Below are 19,366 nucleotides of genomic sequence, written 5' to 3' on the forward strand. Positions count from 1 at the left end.
AAAAGTTGAGGAAACTGTTCAACATTTTTAGGAAAGGTTGTTTTTCTGAAGTCGGAATAAGCAGGTGGTTAGCGCAGCATAAAGCATAGATGTGGTTTTACAGGAGGGTTAACCAATCACCAGAAAAATGTTGGCATTATACGTTTCTGCAAACCACAGGTATGCACCATTATGCAGTGGATATGTTGAAATTTCTTTACATTTCAGCAGCACTGTGGTTTAGGTGTTGTTATGTATAAGCACAAAAACACTTGGTTATGGTGAGCAAAAGATCATGTTTTAACTTACATACCCGGTTTTGGTGGCACAATAAAAAAATGCTCCAATGTCTCACTAAAAAACAACCGGTGTTGTTGTTTGTCGGCCTCAAACAGTGGTCTGCTGCTTGGCAGCCATCTCACCATGGTGTCACGCTATGCTCCATTCCCCACTCCTCCTGATGAAAAGTCAGCTCATATGCATGTAATCAGAACTACATCACTTTAAAAATGTTGATGTATAAAACACATGTAATATATCTATGGTTTGTAGAAATGTACAATACTGACATTTTCTTCTGGCAACTGGGCTGTTTTATGAAATATAATGTGTTACTTAGTAGAATTTAGAGGTGCTGGTAGGCAGATTTTTTTTTGTTTGGACAGCACCAGGCTTGTTGTTCCCCCCTGCTCCCAGACTTTATGTGAAGCTAAGCTAATTGCCTGCTGGCTATAGCTTTATATTAGCATACAAGTATGAAAGAGGTATCAATCTTCTTATCCAAAACCCACTACAAAAAAAGTGAATATTTCCTTTTTTCTTCATAATTTGGGTGACCTGACCCTTTAATGAAATGCATCCACGAAAGAACAATGCACTGATTTAGATGTGGCCACATTTTCCACCTGGATGTTTTCGTCTGCTTAACAGGATCCTAAAAGTCTTAAAACAGCCTTTAAACTGACACTGGCGCTTTCCGCCTAAGTCCCTACAATCCTGAGTGACCTCTTGTGCGTTAGAGTGTGACCTGTTGTTTTGTCTACCCGTAAAATATTCCCGAGGTACACAAGCAAGTCACTTATAGCTGCTGTAAACATCCTGCAGGATACACAACATGAGAACATTTGGCTCAAACTACCCCCTCTTTATTTTTATGAGCACAAGACATTGCCAGTTAGTCCGTCCCCCATGCGTGCACAGCACTGTTCTTTTTGGACAAACCATGACAGCATCAGTCACTGGAGGATGGCTGGCCAATAACTGATCCATACCAAATCCCCTGTGCCCACACACAAACATCTATCAGACCCCCACTGCTGAGCTCTGGAACCAGAAAGTCTCACCCAATACCACGCAAAGGTGTTAAACTAGGAGCATTTCCAGAACCAACCATCAGTTCCTAGCACCACATGCAGACACACACAAATACACACACACACGGGCATGTTAATTCCTTGCACTCCTCCATACCCCCACAGAGAGCAGAACACAACTCCTGTTTGCTTTGGATGGCCCTACGGGGGGACCTCCATGTTGAACAAACTACAACACAGCCTGAGTAGTCAGATACAGCAGGCTTCACAGTGCAGTGCTGCTGCAGGGATCAATGGGTAGTAGCTACTCATATCACTACTATATTAGTTAGTCAACCATCCACATTGCATGCAGCTGGTAACTTCTGTTTCATGTCTCCTTCAGCTCTGTGATGCAGCGATGCATGCTGTGTATCATGGAGGCTGCAGTCTCAGTTGTCCCTTTAATGTGATTCCTGACTCTAAAGATCACATTGCTGCATGTCCACACTTGGCCTGAAAGTGTCTGTTATGCGTCTGATGTGGCCGTATTCATCAAACTCAAAATGTGTGGAGTTGTGGTCTCAGTGTGAGCCTGACTACTTCCACGTGTTGCTTTGAAGATCCAATAGCAACATAAGCAAAATACAATTTTTGTGCACTATGAGCTGTCACTTAATACACAGACAGAAGCATTAAAGTTGTACTGAGATGACCAGCCCAGTTGCCAGAAGAAAATGTTGGTATTATATGTTTCTGCAACCACGGATATGTTACATTTCTACGTTTGATATGTATATCATAAATTCTGAAGTGACGTACTTGTGATTACATGTATATGTACATGTATCTTTATCATCAGGAGGTGGAGTGGATGGCAGATGGCGTGACATCTCAGCAAAATGACTGCTAAGCTGCAGACCACTGTTCAAAATCAACAAACAACAACACCGGTTGTGTTTTTGCGAGGCTTCACTGCCTTTCCAGTGGCAATTGTGCCACCGAACATTGGATTTTTTAGCAAACAATCATGCCATCACTGCATTTCCAGCAGCATTTGTACAAACAAACATGGATGTTTTTTAGTGAATCACCACTGCATTTTCATCAGCAATTGTGCCACCGAACGAAGGTGTTTTTTTGCGAGCAATCATGCAATGTGTCTAGTGGCAATTGTGCCACTGAACATGAGTATTTTGTAGCGAGCCGTTGCATGTTTCCAGCAGTGATTGTGCCACTAAACACAGGTGTTTTTAGCAAGCTGTCACTGCATTTCCAGTGGAAATTGTACCACTGAGCATGAGTGTTTCTGTTGCAAGCTATCACATGGTCTATCACATTTCCAGTGGCAATGTGTGACCAAACATATGTGATTTTTAGTGAGTTATCACTGCATTTTCAGCAGGGATTGTGCCACGAGTTTCTGAAACCAAATGTGGGTGCTTCTAGCAAGCTATCACTGCATTTCAAGCGGAGATTTTGCCACCAAACGAGTATTTTCGTAGCAAGCCATCACTGCATTTCCAGCCACAATTGTGCCACCAAACATAGGTGTTTTTTAGCGAACTATCAGCCATCGCTTCATTTCCAGAAGCAATTGTGCCACCAAATGTAGGTGTATTTGCAGTGAGTCATCACTGCATTTCCAGCGGCGTTTGTGCAACCAAACCTGGGTGTTTTCTAGCAAGCAACCATGCTATCACTGCATTTCCAGCTGCAATTGTACAACCAAATGTAGGCATCTTTTCATGAGTCATTGCTACATTTTCAGCGGCACTTGTGCCACCAAATGTAGGTGCTTTTAGCAAGTCACCAGCAGAGTTTGTGCTACCGAACATGAGTGTTTTAGCAAGTTGTCATGACTTTCCAGCAGCATTTGTGCCAAAGAACTTGGGTGTTTTTTAAGTGAGCCCTTGCTGCATTTCTAACAGAATTTGTGTCAAAATTGGCAGTTGTTTTAAGCCAAAACATGATTGTTTCCTAATCATGACCAAGTGGTTTTCATTCCTAAACATAACCACACGTTAACCACAGCATTGTTGAAACATAAACAGAAAGTTTCCACGTATTCACTACATAGTACCGTATAAATGTAATGTCTTCGCGGTTTGCAAAAAAGTAAAATGCCAACATTTATTCTGGCGATTAGGCTGGAAGTGATGCGTGTTACCATAGCGTTAGATTATGCGCCTGCTTGAGATCTCTTGAAAAACATTTACCAGCGACATCTCTGTCCTGCTGTGTTTTTTAAAACTTATTAGATCTAGTCACAGTGATGCTGCTGTTCTCGCAGTAGTGATGGGGAGAGGAGCATTATTGTAGATAATGCCCAACATTAATCTCACACTGCCCTACATATTTGGGGTTAGAGGTCAAAGCCATTTCATGTTGTCATCCTCACGCTTGAACTTGTGTTGGGATGTCTTCTCCCCAGGACTATTTATTATGACCCTATTGCCCTGGTTTCAGATATCACTTTAACTCTCCCTCCCTCTCTCCCTGCTCGCGCATATGTTTGGTCTGTTCAAACTCTTGAGGTATTTCTGTTATTTTGTTAAACAGATAATGACTCAAGCTACTCGGTCTGTGAAAATAACAAAGGTTGTCATGTTTTTTTTTCCATTTGCTTCTTCAGGGAACCGCAGTGAGATACTCCCATGTTGACAAGAGGTTTTTAATGGCTTGTTAATAACAGAGAACGACAGTTCACTGTTGAGCAATTATTGTTTGGTTTTCAAATTTTATTACTTCCAAATAAACAACAGTATATCTTTCAGTATCGGTTTGCGCAGCCAGGGGGGTTGTTTTAGAGAGTGGTCACTCTCAAATGCCACACTGATTTCTCACAGTGTTTTTCAAAGACGGCGCTTCACCAAGTGGAAAACAATATTGCATGTATTCAAACAAATAACCACAGCGATTAATCATATTTTGTCTTTCAGCAGAATATAACTCAAAATGATATGGGAAAAGGCGAAGCATTCTTGTGTTTGTGTGCTGCGACAAAACCATAGACACTGCCACTCACACACACACACACACACACACACACACACACATTCAAACACATCTCCAGAAAAGTCCAGATTTAAGACCTGTTGCTGGTGTGGAACATAGTGAAAAGGAGTATCCTGTGGGGCCCTTGGGGGCCAGAAAAGTACTATGTAGCTCTGTATATGTGCTCGTGCATGCATGTGTGCATGTGTAAATGTGTGTGTGTGTAGTGGCAGAGAGTGACCCGAGAGGCCCAGCTAGTTACAACCTCTCTGCTGGAGACCACCACTTCCACAAAACAAGCATTGTTGGTACAGAGCTCCAGACACCAGAGACACACACTGGAAACAACTTGTATGTACACACACATACAAAAATACATACACACGAGGAGAAAAAAAGTGTTGAGTTTGAATCTAGCAAGTAGAGGTCATGTTCTGTTTGCAATGAATAAAATCACAGTAATTCCTTCAGGAGAATTTCATCTCACTGCTACACCGCAGCCGTTCACTTTAAAACTCTCTCTCACACACACAGAAACACACACGCTGTACAAAATGTGGATCACTGTCGCTAACAATAGCCCTTGGGTGGTTGGTCAGACTATTATTGTAGGTGTTTCTATGCTAATTATGTGTGACTGAGAGCATGTCAAAAGCAGTTACTGGAAATAATGTGGTGAGCTGGAAATTGTGAGGTGGAATTACTTTGCCTGCAAAGAAAAAAAAGCACAGTTTTGTTGAGTTTCAACAGTGGCTTTGTCTGACCAGTGCTAAACAAGTGAGTGCTGCACTGAAACACTCTGCCAAAGCCACTGGATCAATGTTATTACTCCACCGATGCAAAACAACATAAGGAAGACATCATCATCATCAACATCATCATCATCAAAGAAGGAAAGGAGGGGGGAGGGGGTCAGCATCATGACCTCCACTTCTGGCTGTGCGCTCTGCAGAGACCTCGTTGGCTGACAGGAGTATACGTCAGCACCTCTCACCGCTCCAGTATAACCCCCTCAAGCCTCTGGCGGTCACACAGACGCAAGTGTAAAAGTAGCAGCTCCAACTGTTGCCCGGACTAACCCATTCAGCATCCACGTAGTCTGAAGCAGAGGAGTGAGACGGCTCACCGAGCGCGAAGCGGAAAAGTGAGAGGAGAGGTGGAACATTTACGCACAGCCTTTTTTAATCCGGATTGTTTTGGCGCGCCTTTAAAATCCACTTTGGATCAACATTTTTCTGCACCTCTTGGATTTTGTATTGATTTCAGCACTTAAATGGCAGCTCTGCGTATGATTTCCTCGCACCTGTTCCTGTTGATGTTGAACTGTTTCCTGGGTGCTGCATCAGTTAAGATCATGAAAGGGGTCTCTGGGAGCGCACAGGACAGCAGCTTCCTCCAGCCCTCGTCGGACCCGCTTTTAGATGACCTGGATCAGGACATGGTCTCCCAGCACATGTCCAAACTGTACGAGAAATACAACAGGGAAAACCGCCTTAGAGAGGGGAACACTGTCAGGAGTTTCAGAGCCAGCCAAGGTGTGTGGAGACATTCAATAACCTGCCTTCAGTGCGCAATCGATAGATATCGCCTCCTGTAAAATGCAGCAATTTAGATTTTATTTCGGTGCAGGAAAAAAAGCCTGTCCCATTAGTGCTCAGTAATCCGAGCAAAAAAGAAACAAAAAAATGTCAAGAGGAGTCAGAAAGCTCCCCTGATCCTCTCCATGGATGGTTATTAAAAGTGCAAGAGCTCAGTGGGGCTGCATTGCTCGGCCAGACGCTCTAAATAGGTAGGATTGTTTTGGAACAGTCTGAGAATGCATTTAAATGATTTTGGGACGCTGTGGGCACACTGTGTTTGTGGCAGCAGCTGTGCCCCTTCTGGTCAATTACCGCAGACAGACGCGCAATATGCGCAAGAATGCATGCAACTTCAGTACAGTGAAACCTCAGCGGCAGTTACGCGCTCGCAAAGGGTCATTGTCGTGGCTTCTTGTGGCTACAGGACATTTGTGACTCCACGTCCTGGAGTCAAAGGGCTTAAAGCACAGTCGTTCCTCTCTGTCTGATGCTGTTTTTATAAACACAACGCATAGGCATTTATATCCCACATAGTTCTCAGATGGCATATCATAACAAGTGTGTATTTTTACTGCATAGGCTGAGTGTAATCCAAGGAGAGATGTAAGAGAGTTTTCACAACAATGTAAGATCTGTTAAAACAGTTGATTATGTCTTGGTGTCTGGGCAGACAGTGCTGGCTGTATTAGGCTTAAGGGGAAGCTTTAAGAGAAACTGAGGTAAGCATTTCCATATGCAGGCTGAATCCAGGGTAATGTATATCTCTTGAGTCAGTCCATACTTCCGCTGAACTCTTATACAATGAACAATAACTCTGCTGTTGAAGTTAATGTTCATCATGAATATGCAGCTCTCTGCTCGCCCCCCTCCACCCCTGCCAGCCCGATCCCCAGAGTCTGGTTCCTCTTGAGGACACCTTCTGAAATCCTACCAAGGCATGCAGCCACAGCTCAGCCATGTAACACAGAACAAGGACATGTGTTTAATAGTCCCACTTGTCAAGGTTTTAAACCACAGAAGGGATGATTCAAGTGCAGTTTGACTCCTTTTTCCCTTTATCTCTTTTATGAAACAGTGTGTTCCTTTCTCAGTCATTCCTTGTTAAACTACTGTCAAATAACAGTGGAAAATGTGTAAATTCACAGAAGGTTCAAATCCTGATTTCCCACTGGAAACACTTTCATCATCTAAATATGCCAAATATTTCAGCCCATCAGTAAAAAACAAAAAAAGCCAAATAACTATGAAACATATGAATCTAGTTTTTGCTTATTTCCCATTTTTAAAACAAGAACACAGAAACACCTGTGAGCTACAAAACTGCCCAATTCTCTCTGTGGAGATTCATCTTTTATGTACAAGATCAATTTTGGTTTTACAAAAATCATTCTGTGGATTAAACAAAGGTTTAACTGTCAGGTTGTTCACCTGACCGACTGCCACTAACTGACTGATTGTCTTTGCAGACTCCTCTGACCACCGGACAGTGTACCGACTAAACCTTACAACCCTCCAGGACTCAGAGGTCATCCTCTCTGCCACATTCCACTTCCTGCTCGATCGGCGCCCTCATCAGAAACCCTGGTTCTGTAAACGCTTCAAAAGCCCATCCTGTCGCTCCTCGGCCGTCCACCCTTCTCCGTCCATCAGCCTGCTCCTTCGCTCTGTCTCCTCCGGGTCAGAGGTCAGATCTGGGTCAATGGGGTCACTTCTAGGCAATGTGACCTTCCACCCCCACAGGAGAGGGGTGTGGCAGATGAAAGATGTGACCCAGGTCATAAAGGAGGCACGGAACAAGGGTCATCTTCTTGTTTCAGTGGAGCTGGACTTAGAGCATCAGTACCAGAGGAAAGCAGAGGTGGCACTGTCTGGTGGCAGCCTGCCTTACCTGTTACTGTATGCTAATGACCAGGCCTTGGCTGAGCCCAACAGCGTGGCAGCAAGCCTTCAGAGATATGACCCCTTCAGCGAGGGAGGAGAGCCCTCACATTCCTCTCACAGACCTAACTCCTCACCGGAGTCAAAAGGACGCGAAAGAAGGGATGCAACTCTGCTCTCTGACCCCATTCAAAACAATGAGCTGCCTGAGGTTGACTACAGGCCTGATGTGTACAGGAAAGATGACCTCTGGGAGAGCACTTGGTATCTGGCACTCAAACCTAAACCAGGAAGGAAAGAGAAGAAGAGAAAGAGCCAACAGGAAGAAGGAGTAGAACAAGGTAGGGGAGCACATAGTAAAGAAGAACCTCAGGTTCTCAAAGAAGCAGAACGAACATCACAGGGGCTCAAACCTGATGAGTCAACCGAGAAGAAAGTCAAAGCAATGCCGACTCCCAGTGATGGCCGAAAGCATGAGCGGAGACATGAGGGAAAGGACGGAAAAAAGTACAAGGGGAGCGTTAACTCTCAGTCACCTGTGTTGAACTTTGATGAACAAACGATGCGTAAGGCCAGAAGGAGGCAGTGGGGCGACACCCAGCACAGAGGCTGCTCCAGGAGGAACCTCAGAGTGGATTTCGCAGACATTGGCTGGAGCGAGTGGGTCATAGCACCCAAGGCCTTTGAGGCCTACTACTGTGCTGGCACATGTGGATTCCCCATGCCTAAGGTAGGAGCACAAACATCGCAGTCACTCTCATTTGGTTCCAAAACCATAGTGCCAATTTGAGTAACTGTATGTTGTTCTTTTCCCTTTAACTGATTTTCTGCCTCTCCGTTCCACTCAAACTCTCCCAGGTGACGAGGCCGTCCAACCACGCCACCATCCAGAGCATAGTCCGTGCCGTCGGGATCATCCCAGGAGTTCCTGAGCCCTGCTGTGTCCCAGAAAAGATGAGTCCTCTGGCTGTGCTCTACCAGGATGAATCCAGGAACCCTGTGCTCAAGGTTTACCCCAACATGTCCGTCCAGTCCTGCTCCTGCAGATAGGAAGGGGAGGTCAGTGGGGGCAGAGGACGAAACAGGGTGGATGTGGAGAGAGAAAACAGGACTAATGGAGACAGAACCATACCTCTGTTTGTTAAGTGGTTTCTTGATACTGGGAAACAAACTCACTTTGGCCGTCGCTATTCCTCGAGGAACATAGGCTGTAGAGAAATCACTTCCATGTCTTCTGTCCCGCGGCAGCAGACTTGAAGAGACACATTGTCTGGCATCTGCCTTAGTGAGAGGTTCGGAGTCACACATGTAAAGTCAGGGCTCCACATGTCTAAGCAGCCCTGTTGTTTTGATTCTGTGTTTGAGATAATGTTGAGGATTTCATGGACAGGAGCATTTTTCCCTTTATCTCAGAATGTGCTTGCTTTTCAAAATCGCTCACAGTGAGTTTGTGTTCATGTTTTCTTTGGACACAAAGGCTATAAACAAAAGACTTTTACCAGCGTGTCATCAGGCAGCTTACGTGGTCACTACAGATGACAGAGATTATGAAACATATTTCTTGATTTTTACATACAGCTGTTCTTACTTTTAAACAAATCATACGCCACATTGTACATACATGCAACGTTAATTTGTTCCAATAATGGACGGTTATTGTACATTCTTGCTCTATATATCTTCAAAAGGAAATATCCAATGGATTGTAGAGAGCATCTGGAATTCATTTACACCTGCCAACCCCCTCATAACACTTCAAGAATGTTAAAATGAAACCAGAAATATTTTTCTATTTTGAATGTGAAACTTGGTTTAAAATAATTTGTCATGGTTACTAGGTTATGTATTACTATATTTTAGATGAGACTGTGTTTTGTACATGTGTATTGTTTAAATTATGAAAAAGGTAGCCTTCTATAAGTTAGAATAAAAAAGTAATTTAATCCAAAGCTCTTACTGGAATATTATTGTTTCATACACTTTGTGTTATTCTTGGTCATTACTGCATATACCGTTTGATTCCTGGGGGGATTTTTGTGTCAAAACAAACCTAAAAGGGCACCACTGTTCCAAAATAACTTTGCACAAACGCAGGAAGGTTCCACTCAAAGATAGCCAGCATTCCCCTCAAGCCCCTTGAACCCATTATTACCCCACACCAAAGGCTCACATGTCTGTTGTCCAGCAAATAATGTGGCTGATGCAGCTGCCGTGGATTAATGGTTGATGGAAGAAGCAGGCACGCACCTATTAGGACGTCAGCCACTTGAACTTCAAAACACGGTGCGCTTCCCCTTTTCCACCCCTCCATTCAAACGCAGGGCATTTCCAATCGCAGGATGTTCTCCTCAATAGCCTTTTTTTAACAGATGTTTACAGACACAAGATCTCAGCCACTTTAACTCAACTCCTTGTCACTTTTATTCATAAGCGGAAGAAGGTGGCCCGTGTGGTGCTTAAACAGCGTGTCAAACTGACAGTGAAATGACAGAGGGAGCCTTTTATTAACTCGTTAGTCTGCGGTTGTTCTGCCTTGAGCCTGAAAAAAGTTGGCACAAAGTAGCACATCTGTTTGTAACAACAGAATGCTCTGAAGTTCAAGACTGGACAGTAATCTTCTCTCAGAGACATTTAGCAACCGCAGTAGGGGGCAGGGACAAAAGATTGAGCCCTTGTCCTGTTTATTGCAGTTGATAATAATTCTTTTGGTTGCCATTGTGCATGGAGTCACCTTTTATCATCTCTAAAAACAAACTGTGCCCCTCCTGTCTGCATTCCTTTGTCCATTAGATATACAGACTATAAAAAGCCTTCAACTTGTTTCATTGTCTTACAGCGACGAATCAAAGGCGTTTTCATGTGGCTTTTCTGACACTGACCAACAGAGGAAGACACTTTAATGTCAAAGTGAAAACAGATCTCTATGGAAATGACCGACAGTGACTCAACTAACTTTGGGTGAACTGATTATATGACTTATAAAGCCAACTGGCTGCACCAGACTGTGATGAGTTAGGTGGGGGGGTTTTCAATAAATAAAAGAGGTGAGTACTTTTGCAAACATGCATTTTGTGTTTTGTATTTGTGATTTATTTAGGTCACGTTGTAGAGATGTGTTTTCACTTTGACTAAAAAAGATTTTCTCTGTTGATCACTGTCAGAAAGGCACATTAAATCCTCCAGGATTCAATGTCGTACAACTATAAAACAAGAGAACTTAAAAGGGGGGTAAAGACTTGGTATATTAAACCAGCAGTAGGTATAAAATAAAGAGAGACATCTTATCGTTTTAGCTTTTAAGTGTGCCGCTGTTTTACTGTAACATATGATAATGATGATAAACAGTATCATGGCATATTATCTTTAATCCGTGTTTGACGGAGAAGGGGAGACAGAAATGTCTGAAATACCAAATGCATGATTCTGTTTTCTCCATTTTGAACAAGTGGAAATGTTCAGCAACGACAAACCTTTTTACGAACGCACCCTTTACGGGGTCTAACCTCCGTTTAAATTATGATGATGACTGTAATTAGGGTTATTATAAATCATGTTTACATTAATAGATGTTTTAGCTTCAGAGCAGGCGGGCCGGATTGTAATGAACACATCCAGGTTCATTTTTTTCCTCATTTCCTGACTGATCCATTTTACAGTGTGGACCCACAGTCTGCTATTACAAAGTGAACCCCATGTCAACCGCAATCACAGTCACAGGAGAGTACTTACAATGGTCAATTCCAGCCGAGAAAACCGCAGTAGTCTAGGCTCGTGTTCAGAGCCCAATGCGCCTAAAAGCCAAAACCAAACGAGGCAAACGGGGAACCAAGAACAATATTTGTTTTTCCACATGATGACTGTTCAATTAAAGGAGAGCAATACAGCCATTATTAGACAACAGAGGATTTTCTGTGTCTGGGCTGAAATGGCTCTTTCCTCACATGGTTACTGAGCTCAGAGAACTAATAGTTGTGTTCATTAGGATGTAGCTTTAATAGAGTGACACTGTGCCTCTTAATCACCCATTTAATCATGTGGACCTCTGGGTATTTTATTTAAAAATCTTATTTTTCCCTTTGGAAGCGGGGAAAAATCTACTTTTACCTGTTTCCAAATAACTTTTATTAAGCCAAGAAGTCCATTTAAGCATGGAAACAAATATGAGGTTTTGAAACTTATTGAAAGATTATGAACAAGTTGCAGTGTGTTCTCAAAGCCAATTTTTTGTGGGGCAATTTTTTTTTTTCAGTTTTTGTGGAGGTTTCAGTCCCAGTAATAAAACATAATCAGTTTGTGGTATTAAAAAACTGAAGGATAAGCTCTGTTACTCGAATAAAAGTAGATAACAGCAGTCTGGGCGGGTTTACCTCCCCGCTTACGTTACAGAGGGACTGAACAGGGTCGAGTCTTGACTTTCCCATGAACTTCATGCCTTCTTGCCGCCTCATTTACCTGCAACAGAGACGGCTATTTATGTCCATCTGTCGGCAGCCTGACCTGAATGGGACGTAAGGCGCTCACTGAGAAACATTAAAATCACAAATTCAAAGGTTTATGTGGGCTTCATCCAGGACTGTAGATGAATGATAACCATGAAAGTTTTTTTAAACTAGAACCTGATTTAATTTTTGAGTGGCAGCCTGGAAATCAATCTCTCGCTGTTTTCATTTACTTCAAATTGCATGCTGAAATGTTTGGTGAAGCATCTTAAATGGTATACAGATTTTAAATCCTTGTTTCCCAACCTGGGGGTCATGAACCCCACTAGGGGTCCCCACAGCTTCACAGGGCGTCACGAGGCCTTCTTGATTTTACAGGGTGTAAGAATACTTTTAAAAAATATATACAGAAGGCCTATACTCAGCATCTCATTCATTCCTGTGGAGAAAAATAAATTAAATTGCGATCTTAAAAGTTTAGATCATTATTCAAAATATAAACTCACAGGATATGGGCACGGTAAAGGCCTGGACACATATTCACAGAGCCTTTTCTCTGCTAACAGCCTGGCCTTGCATTAAAAGAAGTATGCAGTAAAACAACCAAAGCGCTAACAGAAGAATGGCCAAGCATCAGTGAGAAAAAAACACTGAATGTGTCCAAAAAACAGGCCTATAAAGTATGTATGCTTGTTGAAAAAATAAAAATGAAATAATACAGACAAATAATTGTATAAACAGTTCCTATAAACATCAGGAAAACTCATCTTTGATGTGAAACTCACAGGACATATTCTGCTGAAATCTCATCCAATCTCTCATTTTAGACAAATTTCTTGCAGTTATGCGTTTGCTATTTGGGGTAATTGTACAGTTTATCAGTTGTTCTGTGCTGCTATTGTTATGCATTGAATATAATATCCATAAAATATGTCACTTAGTAAGGTGTCGTCAATTTACTGAATGACAGAAAAGGGGATCTCTTCATGAAAAAAAGGTTGGGAACCACTGTTTTAAACAACAGTTTTGTCTCATATTGTCCAGCAGTGCATGAGAGCAGACCCAGAACAACATGATGTTAATTTCCTCCAATTGATTCATGCATTTTTCTTACAAATTTCCCCCTGTTGCAAACAAAGTGAATCTAGCATTCAGGACAGTCCAGTCACACAACAAACACATTTCATAGGTGTTTATATTAAATCATCCACAGAGGGAAAAGGAGAGAGAAAAGTTGGTCTCAGTCGCCGCCTGTTGGAGCAGACAAAAACTGACACCCAACATGATGATGGAACAAAACACTCAACACGCCTGTTTCATTTTTCATCATTTTAGATTTCAAAGCGAATGTGCAAACACACTCAGTCCACATCTGTCGTACAAACCAGAGCAGAAAAAAGCAGATAAATAAGCGAGGAGATATTTGTGACAATCATGAGCTGTCCTCCAGATCTCTCCGTCTTTCTTCCCTCCTGAGTTCCATAAGGCACAAAAATAATCATCAACCTAACACACACAGGGCTAAAGGACAGACAACAAACTGCAGTGAGATCAGCTTACACGTACCTCTATCGTCATCTAGTGGACAGGCTGTGATGGCCACGTGTGTCCGTTTCGCTATTTTCTTTACAGCTACCTACATTCACTGTTACGCACCAAAGTCTCGCCGTCTAAACCTGTTAAATACGAGCATCGTTAAAGAAATAAATAATGTTTTTGTCCCTTATTTGTTTTAGTTATGAGAGGTCATGTGTCTGGACAGGTGGTGCCGCTCCCGGAAGTATTCATGGCAAATCGGGCAGGTGAGTTTCTCCTCCCTTCTCCTCCTCACGTGGGACTCCGCAGCGAACTCCTTCTTGTGGTGAGAGCGCATGTGGAAGACGAGGTCGGAGGTCATGCGGAAGGACAGGTTGCATTTGGCGCACCAGTTCTGCACCGACACGCCGAATGAGGTGAAAGTCGGTGGAAGGATCGTGAGAGAAGATGTGGTCTGCAGCTGGACGCCAATGTTCCTGGACCAGTGCTCCGGTGCGTAATGGAAAGCATTGTTCAGTGCAACCGGGGAGGGCACAGTCTGTAAGTCACCGCTCAGGATGTTGGATGCCATCAGATTGTTGTATCCCATAACAGTCCTGGAGGTGAAGGCATCAGTCATCTCCTCTAGGCGGCTAGAGGGGGCTGTTGGAGCGCTGCTGAGATGCGCCTGGGGGTCAACAGGGGAAGTTCTTTTACTCGGTTTGCAGAAAGCGCTTTTCTGCTCGCCCTGACTGTTGGACAGGACCAGAGAAAACGCACTACTGCTGCTGCTGCTTGAGTGCACACCAGAGCTCTCACCTGCCTCCGACTGTGCGTCCATCCCTCTGCTGTGCGTAAAAGCGTCATTCTTACATCCCAAATGATCCGGTTTGATCTTATCAGCTTTCAGTTTCCCCGCAGAGGAGGACGCATCTCCTGCCGCCTGGTCGTAGCCCTTAATCAGCGGTGTGATATTGTCATCATTTGAAATATTCGTTTTTTCCAACAGGACTGTTTTCCGCACTTTGGGGAAAAGAGTTTCCTCGTATTTCCTTCTCTTGGGGGAAATCTCCGCGTCCTCGCTGCTGCCAGATTTTTTGTGCTCCAAATCTCTGGCGATGTTGTGGAAGTCTGTCACTCGGTGTTGCCTCTTAATTTCCACATGCTTGTGCTCGTAAACCTCTCGGCTCCAGGTGTCAGTCTTTACTTGGGTACACAGGAATCGACAGTGAGCCAGGAAAGGATATTCGTTCTTGAAGACCTGGTTACATCTTCCACATTTGAACTCTGTAAGACAAAAAAACAATCACACCTTGACTATACAGTCAAACCCCAAATATACAAATTTACATCCTCACACAAGTCAGTAAATTTAAAGATGCCTACTGTGCTTTCAGGGCCTTATATTAAAGCCCTGCCAGTATCCTGATCTTTCACACTCACCTTCACTTGATCCTCTGCTCATGTCTGTGAAGCCCAGTAGGTGAGACAGCTCCTGGTCGTACCACACCAGCAGCTCTTCCTCCTGCCGTATGTCCCGGATGGTCCGCACATACAGCTGACCAGCCTTCAGAAAGGCCTCTGTGTTCTGCTCCTCTCCGTTGCGCGCAGCCTGCACGAGCCGCAGCCAGGACATCACCAGCGCAGAATTACGCATGGCCTCGGGGTCCACCTGTTGAGAGGAATCACTGACATTTTTATTTCTATCTTTAATACAAGTTTGCAATTCCTAGAATATTCAATATTTAAATTGATATTCAGCAGGTGAAATCGTTAAAATAATTGAATCCACGTTTTAAAATGTTAGATGGACAGCATTCAGATATGGCATCATAGCATTAAGAATAAGGGGCATCATATGTTTAAATATTGTTAAAATTAAAATAACGAACAAACAAATCAAGGTATGAATTCACCAGGCTACAAGATCAGCTCCAACTCACCCTGAACACATAGGATTTAGCTCTCTTGTCGCAGGATTTTTGCGCTATGAAGGCGATAGTGTCGTAGAAAGTGTTTTGGAGCACACACGGACCAAAGCACGTGCCTACAGGGATGCTGCGCGTAACGACCACACTGGTGTAGAGATCCGCTGGATGCTGGAGGAATTTACTGTCACCGGTCCAGATTGACCGAGGCAGAAAAGTGTGATCCATCGTTAAACTGCAATGAAATACAACGGTTATTATTAGAGAGCAGGAAAACAATAGGTTTGAGTTATTATTTCAAGATGAAGACAAAACAAACGAGGCCTAACTCCATCTTTAAAGGAGAGTAGACTAAATGAGAAGTGTACCAGTTAATATATGTTTTTAATTATTGGTTTTGGTCAAACAAAATATAGAGGAACAGCTGAGATATGAAATGAAATACAGGCTGTAGTGGTCTGACATGCCGTGAGCTGATTTGGATTCAGGTGCTCCAAATCCAGGCTGGATAGTCTTGCTTGCAATATTGGAAAAAATAATTTATACAACAGTATTTTATGTTTTTTCTGCTAAAATTCAGCGTCCTTATTGTGAAGCGGGCGCAGCCGGTGTCGAGGCAAAATGATTTCTAACGTCCTTTGTCTCAGTTTTTCACTCGGTTTCTCCTTTTGTCTCCCCATCTGCCGTGGAGCCCAACTGCCTCCTCTGTGCGCAGGATAAGTTCAATATGCTTTTTTTCGTGATTTATCAACAGTATTAACGCACAAAGATTACGACTACTGATTTTTTCCTCGCTCTGGTCAGTAAAAAGTATCGGATCGTTTATGTGTTTGTCTTTAAATGTTAGTTGACGCGCAGCATCATGACAGAGTGATGTGGTGCCAATCTCAAAATGCCATTCTTTTTGGGAAAAAAGGCATTTGAGAGACAGATCGTGCGTCTTCGTGGAGAAAGCAGAAGTGCATTAATAGGGTCGGACTCACCCGCTGGACATGGAGGAGGATGTTGGTGCCGTGTGGCAGCAAGTTGCAGCAGGTGCAGTGGACCTCGGTGACGATGCCTTCTCGTTCCTTGGTGACGAGTTACTTATCCGACTGAATCTTCGTCCGTACTGTCGTCCCTCTCCTCTCCCACTCCCACTTATCCCCTTCAGAGAGCGCACTGGAGCGTGGCGCATTGATATAAACACATGCGCGCTCACGCACACACACATACACGCGCGCACACGCCTCGAATTTAGTCCCTTGGCAAATTCTCCCCTGTCTGATTTACAGTCCTGTCAGTGAGGTAGAGAGATATGGGCGCTGGTGAGGAAATACAGTGATGATATGAACAATAATGCACATTATGGGTGTCTGTAATGGGGTTATTCATCCAATACAGCATGCATGCAGCTGAGCAGTGGGCATACTGTGCACTACATATGAACAAGAGTTACATTTTCACCTATAAAACAGTGTACAACAAATTAAATATAATGTGCTCTCTCTTAACTGCGTGTAAGCTGCACAGTTTCCTAAAGCCTTGATCTTAGGGGATCACATCCTGCGGAACAAGACCTCACACACGCCTGTGCCAGCCTGCAGTTAGTCAGATAGAAATCATTATAATGTGTGCAAGGAGCTCTTCTGACATCTTATTGTCTCCTATGGTTTTAAAAGAACAGTCACTCCACTATTTGCACTTTGCGCAACAGATAAACAGAGTATCCAAGTCTATCCACGCTATGTGGGACAGTTTTTGGTCACATCTCTGGAAACAATAAGTGCAGCTACACGAGAGTTGCACGAGTGGTAGAAGTTGTCCCGGCTAATGTGGACATTTTGGAAATTGCAAAATTGGCCACTGTTACATGACATGATGCAGGGTGGTCTGGGTTTGCCACCGGGCAAATGCATTATTCATAAACTAAATGTTTCTGTCTAATGAGCATTTAATGGATTATTCTGCATCAAAGCTTTGGTTTGGGTAAATGTCCTGGTGGTTATAGAGCCAACTTTCTGTAATGAGGAAGCGGGAACACATGAAAGCCTCCAACTGTCTGGGTAGCTACAGTATGATTACACTATAGGCTGGGAGATGTTTTGTTTCATGTCGGATTTTAGTCGCTTATCGCATTGTATTGTGGTGGGAAGTTTGATGACAATCTCAGGAAGACTCTGAAAAGCTGTCATCATCACATCCTGCCATTGGTCCATTTGCATTCAGGCCTATAATTTCTGTCTTTGCAGTTCCACTGTTGTTCATTTGAGAGCGAAATGTCTGAGACAGTATGCATGGATCAAAAATTTAAGTATTGATCATTAAAAGCAAACTTATCTTAACTAATCGGCCTGCCTGTTTGATTTGACAAATTCAAAATAATCATAAAGCAAAAGCAAAAAATATTGAGTAGAAATGTTGCATCATATGAATTGAATCATTTGAATTAACCAAGTCTAAATAAAAAAAAATAAAAAAAAAGAATAATACATCTGATTTATAATCCTCTAATCCTGTTTCATAAACAAAAAAGACAGGATGTTTGTTCCCATTCTCAAACAGTCTGTCATTTTGCGTAACATCACCCAGACAGATAATCTGCTTCCTATTTCTCATGATTTGTGTTACATTTTTTTCTGTGTAAAAGTGGAGTTTTGTGTCTCTCCTCGGGTGTCGCTCCTCTCCTCCATCCTGCCCTGCTCCACTGCTTTTTTTTTCTCTTCCTCAGCTGAAAGAGAAGAGTTGGGAGAGCCCGGCTTCAACTGAACACGACTCCTGTGGGCTGAATGCGCCCAACCTAACAGGACGGAACAGCCAGAAAACAGCGCGTTATACACACGCACTCGACCCAGAAACAGCTGATAGAGAGAAAATGTGAAGATCTGTAGTTGTCACAGTGCTGGAGTAGTCAACAGTAACCGGGAAAGATGGCGAGGACACAGACTCGCATGTTCCTCGCCTTGGCGTTGCTGGGAATTTTCTTCCTCGATGTCTCGGTGAAAGGGGAGCTGCAGGGAGAGCAACAGGAGGAGGAGGAGGAGAGGTCCTGTCAGGGAGCCTTCGACCTCTATTTTGTCCTGGACAAGTGAGTGTCCGATATTATTTACGGCTTTGTTACTTTCCCATCGCTGCGCATTGCCATGCAACCGCCCAGTTGTTTGGAAACGCGGAGCGCATCAGTCAGATTCAGGCTCTGTTGTTGTGGCGGCACTAAAGAAAAGTCACCTACAAGTTTGAAGTTGTAAATTCAGAAGTCCGGCCTTCATCAGTTTGACCTTTGTATCATAAAATCACTCCTAAATAAGAGCAGTTTCTTGTTTAATGGAACACAGAAACCACGTTCAAAGCCATTTCAACTCTTGTTGTTTATCTTTAAGTGTCTTTTCGCGCATGTTTATAGCACTGTATTTGAAGAAGGAGGAATATTGCGGACATTAGGGCATGCTTTTCTTTTCTTTTCGTCCGGTTCAAATTGGAGAGGCAAACAGACTGAGCTTTTACCCACGGGATGTGGGCAGGGCGAGCAGGATGGATAGAGTTTCAGGCTGATGACGCCTGCGGACACAGCTGCAGCAGCTGCCCCACAGCGGTGCTATGTGGCCTGGTGATCCTTTAAACCGGTGGTTCTCAACCTTTTCCACGCCAAGGACCCCCTAAATTGAATCAGATTTGGTCATGGACCCCCATTTGATACGATATGGCTTCAGGGACCATGCATCTGAGAAGATTTGGGTTGTTAAATATGACTAAGAGCAGTTGATGTAACAATGCAGGAT

At 43.4% G+C, this 19,366-nt stretch overlaps 3 protein-coding genes across 3 annotated transcripts in view; 2 read left to right on the forward strand and 1 right to left on the reverse strand.

The window, feature by feature from the left end:
* Positions 1-5,276: 5,276 nt before the first annotated feature.
* On the forward strand, positions 5,277-9,685 carry gdf10a (growth differentiation factor 10a). Its single transcript, XM_050071922.1, has 3 exons — positions 5,277-5,803; positions 7,315-8,456; positions 8,585-9,685. The coding sequence occupies exons 1-3, from the start codon at positions 5,542-5,544 to the stop codon at positions 8,774-8,776; spliced, it is 1,596 nt and encodes a 531-aa protein (XP_049927879.1). The 5' UTR covers positions 5,277-5,541; the 3' UTR covers positions 8,777-9,685.
* Positions 9,686-12,039: 2,354 nt separating this feature from the next.
* prdm8 (PR domain containing 8) lies at positions 12,040-16,753 on the reverse strand. The gene is made up of 4 exons (XM_050071999.1): positions 16,592-16,753; positions 15,624-15,843; positions 15,124-15,352; positions 12,040-14,967 (listed from the first exon to the last, which is right to left on the reverse strand). The coding sequence occupies exons 1-4, from the start codon at positions 16,600-16,602 to the stop codon at positions 13,898-13,900; spliced, it is 1,530 nt and encodes a 509-aa protein (XP_049927956.1). The 5' UTR covers positions 16,603-16,753; the 3' UTR covers positions 12,040-13,897.
* Positions 16,754-18,316: 1,563 nt separating this feature from the next.
* The window catches only part of antxr1d (ANTXR cell adhesion molecule 1d), a 30,480-nt gene continuing 29,430 nt past the window's right edge, over positions 18,317-19,366 (forward strand). Inside the window, exon 1 of the mRNA XM_050070917.1 lies at positions 18,317-18,675. Coding sequence (XP_049926874.1) covers positions 18,518-18,675 — 158 coding nt within the window. The 5' untranslated portion in view covers positions 18,317-18,517. The remainder of the gene's footprint in view (positions 18,676-19,366) is intronic.

The sequence above is a fragment of the Epinephelus moara genome, chromosome 19 (genome assembly GCF_006386435.1).
Source record: "Epinephelus moara isolate mb chromosome 19, YSFRI_EMoa_1.0, whole genome shotgun sequence".
NCBI lineage: Eukaryota > Metazoa > Chordata > Actinopteri > Perciformes > Serranidae > Epinephelus > Epinephelus moara.